The sequence below is a fragment of the Ahaetulla prasina genome, chromosome 1, assembly GCF_028640845.1.
Source record: "Ahaetulla prasina isolate Xishuangbanna chromosome 1, ASM2864084v1, whole genome shotgun sequence".
Classification (NCBI taxonomy): Eukaryota; Metazoa; Chordata; class Lepidosauria; order Squamata; family Colubridae; genus Ahaetulla; species Ahaetulla prasina.
Window position 1 is genome coordinate 128,217,242 of NC_080539.1, and position 11,578 is coordinate 128,228,819.

The 11,578-nt window shown below is 39.5% G+C and overlaps 1 protein-coding gene across 1 annotated transcript; it reads right to left on the reverse strand.

The window, feature by feature from the left end:
* Positions 1 to 2,603: 2,603 nt before the first annotated feature.
* On the reverse strand, positions 2,604 to 11,364 carry C1H6orf163 (chromosome 1 C6orf163 homolog). Its single transcript, XM_058175876.1, has 5 exons — positions 11,038 to 11,364; positions 8,811 to 8,905; positions 7,042 to 7,149; positions 3,757 to 3,959; positions 2,604 to 3,024 (listed from the first exon to the last, which is right to left on the reverse strand). The coding sequence occupies exons 1-5, from the start codon at positions 11,183 to 11,185 to the stop codon at positions 2,604 to 2,606; spliced, it is 975 nt and encodes a 324-aa protein (XP_058031859.1). The 5' UTR covers positions 11,186 to 11,364.
* Between the last annotated feature and the right edge of the window lie 214 nt (positions 11,365 to 11,578).

Below are 11,578 nucleotides of genomic sequence, written 5' to 3' on the forward strand. Positions count from 1 at the left end.
GTCTGTGTTTCCACGACAAATTACCTGTAAAGCCTTTTTACTCATATGCAGTTTAAATCAGGACCAATATTGCCTTTGAACTTCATCCATTCAGCTCACCAACTGTACCCATTCCTGGACCTGGAAGCACTGCTTAGTAATAGCAATAGCACTTAGACTTATATACCGCTTCATAGTGCCTTTACACCCCTCTCTAAGCGTTTTTACAGTGTCAGCATATTGCCCCCAACAATCTGGGTCCTTGGAAGGATGGAAGACTGAGTCAACCTTGAGCCAGGTGAGATTCAATCTGCTGAACTGCAGCTTGCGGTCAGCTGAAGAAGCCTGCAGTATTGCACCCTAACCACTGCGCCACCCTGGCTCTCTGTTACCACTCATGACTTAGTCATCTCTCAGACTTGTGCCTTGAGCTACCCTTTTAAAACTCTCTGGAACCTACAGTTGGTTTAGGATTCAACAGTGCAAGTAGACTTGGTCATACATCTATTTTGCAAACAGCACTGGCTCCATGAAGGCTTTTGGGTGCAATTCAAGGTGCTGGTTATCACCTATAATGGCATAGGGCTAAGTTATTTATAGGACCAATTGTCTATAGTGATTTCTGCCTCTCATATATATATATTCCAACAGAGTGAGCATGTTCTAGATCAGAGATTCCCAACCGGGGGTGCGAGATGATATTCCAAGGGGTGCGAAAATCTAGGTTTAGAAGTTTCAGAATTATAGTGTATATGCATAATTATATTCATATAACTATTTACTTTTGTAAGGGGTATGAGAATATATCAGAAACATTCTAGGGGTGCAGGGTATAGAAAAGATTGGGAACCACTGTTCTAGATCCCTTCCTTGGAACAATCTCATTGAGGCATGCCTTCTCAGTGATGGCATCTGCCCTGTGGAATGCTCCTACCCCCCACTTTACCGAAGTAATCCAGTAGTGTTGAATCATTTTTAACATACTGGTGCAAAACTGCCCTTGAGTGTGGCTCAGATGTTAAAGGTAGATGTGGTATTTGCCGGTTCTCCGAACTGCTCAAAAATTCCACTACCGGTTCTCGAGAACCTGTCAGAACCTGCTGGATTTCACCCCTGCACCCTAGATACCTTTCATCATTCAGGACTTACCTGGATTCTAATATTAGTATTTCTTATTGTATCATCTTATTGGTTATTTGATTTTTTGGATTTTTGACACTTTTTTTTGTAGCTTCCTTCCTTTCATAAAATAGATCCAGTTTATACTTCCAGCAATCCTGGTAAAGAACTTTGTAGGGGTGGGTGTATGGTAACATAGCTTTCTCCAGCAAAATATTGATTACAATGAGATAATAAAGAATTTAGCCTCTAAATTTCTGCATTGCTAGGGGTGGGGTGGGGAGGAATTGAGTGACCATAAATTGGATTTGACACTAGTATATGAGCCTTACAGGTTTCCCTCCTCCTCCCATGCTTTATAAGTTGTGCAGAATGTAGAAGGGGTAAAGTAGGTTATGGACTAGGTACGGATAATATTTTAAAAATCATAATATTGCAGGGAGTATTATTTAACCCAAAGAATCAGCAATTTAAATCTCATATACAATAAAGCAGGGGTCTCCAAGCTTGGCAACTTTAAGCCTGGTGGACTTCAACTCCCAGAATTCCCCAGCCAGCTTTGCTGGCTGGGGGATTCTGGGAGTTGAAGTCCACCAGGCTTAAAGTTGCCAAGCTTGGAGACCCCTGCAATAAAGCAACCTAAAGCAGTTATGAAAATGAGTGAAGCTGACACCGCTTCCCATGACGTACTATGCATACATTTCATGTTAGCTGCGATCAGATTTCACAGATTTTTGAAACTATATGAACTTCCCATTGACAGTACTGACATTTGCGTATACCGAAATCAGAATTTTTTGTGCAGGTAGTCCTCGACTTGCTACCATTCGTTTAGTAACCATTCAAAATTACAACATCACTGAAAAAAACTGACTTACGACCATTTTTCACACTTATGACTGTTGCTGCATCCCCACGGTCACATGGTCAAAATTCAGATGCTTGGCAACTGACTCATATTTATGATGGTTGCAACGTCCCTGGATCATGTGATCACCTTTGGCGCTCTTTTGACAAGCAAAGTCAATGGGGAAGCCAGATTCACTTACCGTAACAACCATGGTCATAAAATGGGGCAAAATTCACTTAACAAGTGTCTTGCTTAACAACAGAAATGTTGGGCTCACTTGCGGTCATTAAGTCGAGGACTACCTCTATGCACAAATGTCAGAACCTCCCATATTTTCACCTTGAAGCTGTGGACCTAATTCTGTCACATTGGTTTGTTCTTGGCCTATGAATAAGGAAGCCTTTAAGTTCCCTTACCGCCACATGTTCATTCTATAGTTGTTTTATTTTTTCCCAGCACCTCCGTATCTCCTTAGGGCATATTGGTATCTCTGGAGCCAATCCACTACTCTCCAGGGCAGGGCTCTCCAATCTTAGCAACTTTAAGATTTTTGGACTTCAACTCCCAGAATTCTGGAAGTTGAAGTCCACAAGTCTTGAAGTTGCCAAGGTTGGAGACCCCTGCTCCAGAGAGTCTTTCCTGATGGACATTGATCTTACAGGTCTACACCTGCGTCTCTGAATGTAGATGCTTTTCGGAATGGTAAGATGAAATCTGCTTGCCCTGGGGCAAGCTGCGGAAATGTGACGTTAATGTATTTCTGAAAAGCTGCTCTGATTTCTACTATTTCGGCTTCCAGGCTGTCTTTCCAGGCGGTCATATATTCCAGCTGTTGGTTCAGAGATAGGATTTCGCTTTCTTTTTTGTTCACTTCATTGTTCACCTCTTCAAGCTGAGCCTCGCGAATATTGTCAGCGCTTTCAAGCAGTTTCCTTGTCTCTTCCTCAAACTCCTTTTGGGAGACCATACAGGCCATTTCCAATTCATGTTTTTTCTCCCAGGTTAACCGTTGCAGGTTCTTCTGATAAATTTCATTAGCAATTTTCCCAGCCTGGTGGATTTGCTCCGAAAATTTTCTGGATGAATGAAAGGAAAGGACATACCATCTGTTTAGAAACGATTTCTGTTGCAAGTGATTTTGTACTTAAGTTTACATAAATTGCATAATTAAATTACACAATTATGTAGAGAGTTAAGGCAAGAAAAAAGAATAACCCCAGAGTGAAATCTGTAGAAGAAGATAACCTTAACAGAAATATACAATATTCGTCACCAAGGCAGTGATGCGTGTGTGAAACATACTTTAAGCTGAAACCAGGGGTGAAATGCTACCAGTTCGGACCGGTTTTCCCCAACTGGTGGTAAAAAATGCTACTGGTTCTGGTGAACCGGTATTTCTGATGATCAGCTGGGCAACGATCAGCTGTGACGCACAATTTATATTAGCTAGAATCGTCAAATTTCTTGCTTTCTAGCTACAGATATAGTTTTCTGCTGACAGAAAGAAGGAACTTAGAAAAGAGCACATTGTCCTTAAATAGGAAAAGTGAATAAAACCAGAAAAATGCTCTAACTAGTACAAAAATAATGGTCTTGTACATAATTATTTAAAATAATAGCGAAATAATATTCTATATTTGCATGCATAACACAAAGGCCTGCTTTGCTGGATCTTACAACCGTTGAATAGAGCAATTTGAGGAAGATTTCTTCCCTTCAGAAAATGCTGGATTAAAGCCAATGCCTGATCCAGAATCAGATTATTATTATTATTTTTTTAAAGGACATGGGATAGTTAAGCTCAGTACTTTTCCTGTTTGGCAAGCAGTATAGCTGCCTTGCATCTTTCATCCTGCCTCCCTTCAGCCACAGCTGCCATTTTTTCCATAGCCAGCTGTAGCATCATCCGCTGAAGTTTGTGAGTGTTCCTTTGTTCAGCAGCCTCTGATTCTCTCTTCAGCTCCAGTTCCAAGTGCTGCAGCATTTCGGCCCTTGTTTTCTTCACAGTATTCTTTAGCAAAAATAAATACATCAATAAATACTTCAGAAGAACAAAACAATCAGAACAAGAAAGAGTTACTATTTCTTCCCCCTACTTCAAATAAGAGTCCGGAAAGAGGCAGGTTCAGGTTTTGAATTCCCTTTGTTGTGGCTCCAGTCCGCCCCACCCCCCCACCCGCTGGGCCTGGCCCCCTGCCAGAGAGTGACTCAGAGAGTGAGGGGGAAGGGCCGTCGGGGCTCCCTTCTGCAGGGCCGGCTTCCCTGGCTCAGCTCCAGGAGCCAGAGGCAGGCCAGGTGGAAGAAATAACGAGGCCTCTGTCTCCTGTATCTCCCCCCACCCAGGCAATGCTCCCAGACCCAGCTGAGGACAATCAGTCCTGGTTGGACCGTAGGTTTTGTAGACAGGAGAGGCGGGAACAACAGAAGCAGGGGCGGGGCAAGCCTAGGAAGTGCTGAGTCACGGAGCCACACCCCACAGGGTTTAAAAGTAGCAGGGGCTGCTATACTACTCCATGGCGAACAAATAAAATGCTTAGAGAGAACTTGAGCTTAAGTACTGTTTGTTACTGGTTTCCTGGTTGACTCGCCGGCATCAAGAAAAGATAACCCGTGCGCTCTCACAGGGAGAGCCAGTGCCGACTGGCGACACCCAGGGGAAAGGCCTTTTCTGTGGGGGCTCCCACCCTCTGGAACGAACTTCCCCCAGGACTTCGCCAACTTCCTGACCTTCGAACCTTTCGCTGCGAGCTTAAGACACATCTATTTATTTGCGCAGGACTGGACTAGAATTTTAAATTTTAAATTTGGTTTTAACGGGGTTTTATTATTTTTATCGCAATTTTTTAATATTCGCCCTTATTTAATAAGTTTTTTAATTGTTGTTTTATTTTGTATTTATATGTATGTTTTTATTAGGCTGCCCTGAGTCCCCCGGGAGATAGGGCGGTATAAAAATGTGATTAAATAAATAAATAAATAAATAACAGAGAAACTTGGCAGACGCTTCCTAGTTTGCTGCCAGAGCTGATAGCTGCCGTGGACTGAATTGCCGGCTAATTAAGTCATCGCTCGTGCCTCCCGGACTGACGTGGGGGGGGGACAGAACACTCTCCTAAGCTTCCCTGTGTGTGAAAACCTAGCATGTTGTGAGGAAAAATTAGAAGATTTAGATCACTACAATTTCCTGACTTTACGTGTATAGGGAGAAAGCAGGTATGTGACACCAATTAAGATCTAGGAAAGATAGTATCTTCTGTAATTTCTACATGCTCATACAGATCTATTACCTGTTTTTACTTTCACGGATTAAACAGAGTTCTGTGTAGGCAGTCCTTGACTTATGACCACAATTGAGCCCAGCATTTACATTGCTGAGTGAAACATTTGTTAGGTGAGTTTTGCCCCATTTTATGACTTTTCTTGCCACGTTGTTAAGCTAATTGCTGTAGTTGTTAATTTAGTAACATGCTTGTTGAGTGAATTGGGCTTCCCCATTAACTTTGCTTGTCAGGTCACAAAAGGTGATCACATGACCCCGGGGCGCTGCAACCATCATAAATATAAGTCAGTTACCAAGTGCCTGAATTTTGATCACTTGATCATGGGGATGCTGCAATGGTCATAAGTGTGAAAAACGGTCATAAGTCACTTTTTTCAGTGCCGTTGTAACTTTTGAATGGTCACTAAATGAAGTGTTGTAAGTCGAGGACTACCTGTAAAGAGAATCAACTTTTTTTTTTTGAAAAAATTTATTTATTTTTAAACATAAAATAAAAAAACCTCATCAAATCAATTTCATTACAACGTGCTGTATGGGTGTTAACATCTCTTCCTGTGCATTCACAAAATAATAATCTCTTCCATACATATATCTTATACTCATTTTTCCTAACATATCTTTCCATTTAACCAATTATAGAATAAATCCCATATTTTATAATATTGTTTATCTTCTTGTTCTCTAATGTCAAATGTTAATTTATTCATCTCTGCACATTCCAACATTGTTCTAATTATTTCATCTTGCAAAGGTAACTTTTCATTTTTCCAATTTTTTGCAAATACAATCCTAGCTGCTGTAGTAATATTCACAATCAAATATTTTATATCTCTAGTATATATCTCCGGTATAATTCCCAACAGAAAGATTTCTAGCTTAAAGTCAATATGCTTTTTAATCATTTTTTCCAGCCACGTGTGTATTTTAGTCCAATATCTTTTAGCTTCAATGCATGTCCACACATGTGATAATATGATCCAGGTATCTGATGACATTTCCAACATTTTTCAGATTTGTCCTTAGACATTCTAGCAATTCTTGTCGGGGGTAGATGCCACCTGTAAAACATCTTATACAAATTCTCTTTAAATGACATTGTCATTTTATAATTATACATCCACAATTTCTGCCAGTCATCTAGATCTATCCCATGACCAAAATTCCTCCCCCAAGCAATCATTGTCTCTTTAACCTGTTCTTCCACTAACTTGACCTAAAGAGAATCAACTTTGTTATTACCTTTTTTTAATCTGTCCCCTTGCCAATCTGTACCCGAGGATTAGATAACCCTTGGAAATGATATATGATATACTGTATTTTTTGGACTATAAGACACACCGGAGTATAAGACGTACCTTAGGTTTTGGGGAGGAAAATAAGAAAAAAGCTGATTGGTGGGTGGATCAGCCTCCCGGAATACCCCCAATCAGCTGTTCCCTGAGGTGAACTTTAACAACAGGTTTGTTGGTTGTGAGGTCTGCGCCTTGTATTTTTTTCAGCCACTGAAACCTCCATTTTTCTTCAGCTTCTCAAATGGAGGTTTCAGTGGCTTTTTTCAGCCTCTGAAACTTCCGTTTCAGAGGCTGGGCGGGGCCACATTCAGACTATAAGACACATCCAGATTTCCACCCTCTTTTTGGGGGTAAAAAGGTGCATCTTATACTCTGAAAAATACGGTGCATAATATACTATAGGAGGAAGAGTCTCAAATCACCAGAAATCAGTTTCTTATGCTAATGATATGTCTGTGTAAGTCCCAAAGCATTGTGTTGTTGTTTCATATGGTGGATACAAAAATAAAATTACTACTGACTTCTAATATTTGTTGATGTTTCTTTTTAAGTTCTTCAATATCTTTCTGGTGCAAGATTTCAGCCCGATTGAGAGCCTCTTCTACTGCATCTTCTTTTGCTGTTTCAGCCTACAAAACAGGCCATGAATAGAAACAGTTGGCTAATACAGCTGTGCTAAAGACACCACACAGGGCTGATAACACAGTACAATCTCAATTGCTATGATGGCTCTTTAGCAACAGAGTTGCGCTTGTTAATGGAATTGATTCTTCTCCCATTGCGTCCTCTTCAACCTGTTCTAGATGGGTTGTTCAAGAAAGAAAAGTGTTCTTGCACAAGCAGAAGTCAGCTTTAACCCCAGATTTGTTACAGTGGTCCTCGACTTACAACCATTTGTTTAGTGACCCTTCCAAATTACAACATATCTGAAAAAAGTGACTTATGACCATTCTGCACACTTACAACCATTGCAATATTGCTATGGTCATGTGAACAAAATTCAGGCATTTGGCAACCGGCATGTATTTATGTTGGTTGCAGTGTCCTGGGGTTATGTGATCACCATTTGTAACCTTCCCGGCCTGCTGCCAAGAAATGTGGGAGAAGCCAGATTTGGCTTGTGACTGATGGTTCACTGAATAACTGCAGTCATTTGCTTAACATTTGTGGCACAAAAGGTCATAAAATGGGGCAAAACTCATTTAACAACTGCCTTGCAAAGCAATGGATATTTTGGGCTCAGTTGTGATTGTAAGTCAAGGACTACCTATAATTCTTCATAACTTGAGAAGATCATACGAATAGCCCTCTAGAAACAGGCTTATTTTGTTTTATAATTACTAATATTTGCATCCCTCTGTGCTTCAGCTAACTCCAATGCTTCCTTTAAACTTAAAATTAAGTTAATACAATAAAATTCTACTTTATGTATGTTGAACACCTCAGATAACGTTCTAAAAAGTAAAATTAATTGCCTAATTGGAAATGCAATTGAGAAGTTGGAACTTTAACCACGTGATCTAGATTTGAACTTTTATTGTCACTCTTTGGGAAGAAATCCATAGGACATTTAAATCAAAGATTATTGCTTAAGGACAGATAGCATTCGGATTCTATCAATATTTTTTTTGAATAGGCAAAAACTATTATAAAAAAGATCATCACATTAAAAAAAAAGATGTTGAGACTCTGGAAAGAGTGCAGAGAAGAGCAACAAAAATGAGTAAGGGCTTGGACATTAAAACATATGAAGAATGGTTGCAGGAATTGGGTTTGTCTAGTATAGTAAAAAGAAGGACCAGGGGTAACATGATAACAGTCTTCCAATATTTGAGGGGCTGCCACAAAGAAGATGGGGGTCAACCTATTCTCCAAAGCGCCTGAGGGTAGAACAAGACGCAATGGATGGAAACTAATCAAGGAGAGAAGCAACCTAGAACTAAGGAGAAATTTCCTAACAGTGAGAACAATTAACCAGTGGAACAGTTTGCCTTCAGAAGTTGTGGATGTTCTGTCACTGGAGGCTTTTAAAAAGAAATTGAACACCCACTTGTCTGAAAAGGTATGAGTCCTCCTGCTTGCACAGAGGGTTGGAATAGAAGATGCTAGAAGACCTCCAAAGTCCCCTCCAATTGTTAGTATTAAACAACATTAAGACAAATCTATACCTGATTTGTACCAGTACTGCTGATATACCTATGACACCTATTAACATGCATCACAGGAAATCTGCATTGCATAATAAACATCAGGAAGGTTTATATTTAACATGACAGAGGAATAGTTTTACCTGAAGCAAGAGTTTAGTCTGCACTTTATCTATTCGTTTTTGTATTTCCTGTTCTCTTTGGTCTACATCTTCTTGCTTAAGGTCTGCTCCAATCTCTATATAAAGCAATATAGTAATTAATGGTCATAGCATATATTATATATAGATTATGTCACTCACACATTCCATAAAATAAAAGTTTAATTTAAAAGCATTAAACCATTACCATTTTGTGAAGACTAGGTATACAATCAAACGTGCCATACTTATAGTAATTAAATATATAAGAAAAGTTGTGTCATTACGCTGCTATTGTCTGATTAGGCTCAATAAGAATTTAACCCAATAATGTAGGGAAATATGGAAATAGCAATAGCACTTACTTATATACTGCTCCATTGTGCTTTACAGCACTCTCTGAGCGGTTTACAGTCAGCATATTGCCCCCAACAATTTGGGTCCTCATTTTATTGACCTCGGAAGGTTGAGTCAATCTTAAGTCACTCAGGATCGAACTCCTGGCAGTGGACAGTTAGCCTGCAATACTGCATTCTAACCACCATGCTACCACAGGTCATAAATCCCCTATCTCTATCCTAAACATTCCACATTTTATCTTGTCTCAACAGACTCCATGGCAATAGCAAGATAAATCCGGACAGCTATTTACAATGTACCATTGGATGCTGTTCCATCTATACTGATGAAGGGATTGTGACAGAGTATTCCATCTATGGCAGGTGTATCCAACCTTGGCAATTTTAAGACTAGTGGACTTCAACTTCCCTATCTGGCTGGAATTCTGGGAGCTGAAGTTCTCAAGTCTTACAAGTTGCCACTCATGAACTACAGTTTTATGCAGATAACTTCAATATCTGAAGCAGGCATTCTACATTGGTGGACAACCAGCAGTGAAGGCATCAAGCTTGCTCTCATTTCCTTTCCAAAAAGGAAAACTTTCTTCTGTTATCAGAAGAAAGATAACATAGGCCAGAAATAATAATCATGTGATGCAATGATAATACCATAGAAATTGGACATAAATAAGCACATTAGTCATAGCCCTAATTTTGTCATGGATGGGTTGAAGGGGCAAAATTTAATAATGTGTACCGTATATACTCGAGTATAAGCCGAGTTTTTCAGCACGTTTTTTGTGCTGAAAAACGTCCCCTCGGCTTATACTCGGGTCTATACGGCTTATACTCGAGTTTTTTTTTTTTTTAAGCCCCTCGGCTTATACTCGAGTATATACGGCTTATACTCGAGTTTTTTTTTCTTTTTCACATTTTACCGGACGGTGGGAAGCCCTGCGGTGCAGTGAGAGGCGGGCGGGGGAGCCGCCAGCCTTCTCAGCTGAGGGAGGGGGGGTTTCCCCAACCGGTAGCTGCCTCATTTCCCACCCTCGGCTTATACTCGAGTCCCCAGTTTACCCCAGTTTTTGGGGTAAAATTGGGGACCTTGGCTTATACTCGGATCGGCTTATATTCGAGTATATACGGTAATTGAAAATTCAAGCATTAGGTATATTGTATACTACAGTAAGCCAGGCCGGGTCATTTACTGAGTTTAAAAGTTTTTCCATTCAAAGCCCAAAAAGCCACTGGTTCCTTTGTGTTCTCCCAATAACTCAACACAAAGCACCAATTTTATACATTAAGCCATACTTTGCTTAACATAGCTTGTTGGAAAAGCACAACTGGCCACATTTGCATACATGTTAAGTCATAAACTATGATTTATGAACCACCATAGCTGGATTCATACAACTTATTAAACCTAAATTAAACAAAACATGATAGCTTAATATTTGAACCCAGTTTCTCTCACTGAGGCCAGTGGTAGATGCTTCCTCCATGAACATATTCATTATAAAGAAATTTAAAATATATATTCGAAGACCATTAAAACGATATTTAATAATTTAAGCAAGTCCTTGAAGAATTCTATTTTCTGTATTATGGACCATCAAACACAGGATGACACTGTACGCACTGATGCAAGTGACAAATTGATAAATCTCCATATATTTCATTTTCCTCTTTTTTTCGTAAGTTTCAAGTAGAAATATGTCTGTCCCTACCAAACCAAAAATGGCCTTTGCCTGAATGATATTTTCAGCCTTTTTTTCTATTTTTTCCTCCCATTTTATAAATATGAATAACTAGAATTGTTTATGTTCTTGTATGCAGAGTCCTTAGAACACGTGAAATTCATGAATCATCATAGGCTACTGAGATGGACTTACCCAATATATCTTTGTGCGTATAATACCGAGTTTTATAAGGTTTATATTCCCTAATCCGGTCAAAAGTCTCTGGTGTAGGAGGCGGTGGAATTAGTTTTGAACAAACAGCGCAGCAAACAAATGTATCAAAATCTGGGTTTCTAATCATGGTTGCATGAGATCTTTATCGTCCTTTGAAGAGACTGAAGTAACTGATTCAGATGCAGATACAAACGCTTAATTCTTCCATTCAAAGCTGAATGATATTTGATGTCCCTTTGGTTCTGTACATGTCAGTCGAATAAATAAGGTGGCTTCAGCATTGTATGACAAGATGGTCAGTGGAAGAAAAAAGGAACACCATTATATGGCAAGGACCTGTTTCTTCAGAAGCTCTTTATTAAGAAACTCTGGAAGTTACATTGCCATGACTATATCTGAGCCTATGAGTTAAATGCTACCCAGTAACTGTTGCTAGGCAAAGTAAGTTTTGCTCATAAAAGCATTTGAGACATCAGTTAATATTATTTGGCACCTTGGAATATTTTTTTTATAATTGATA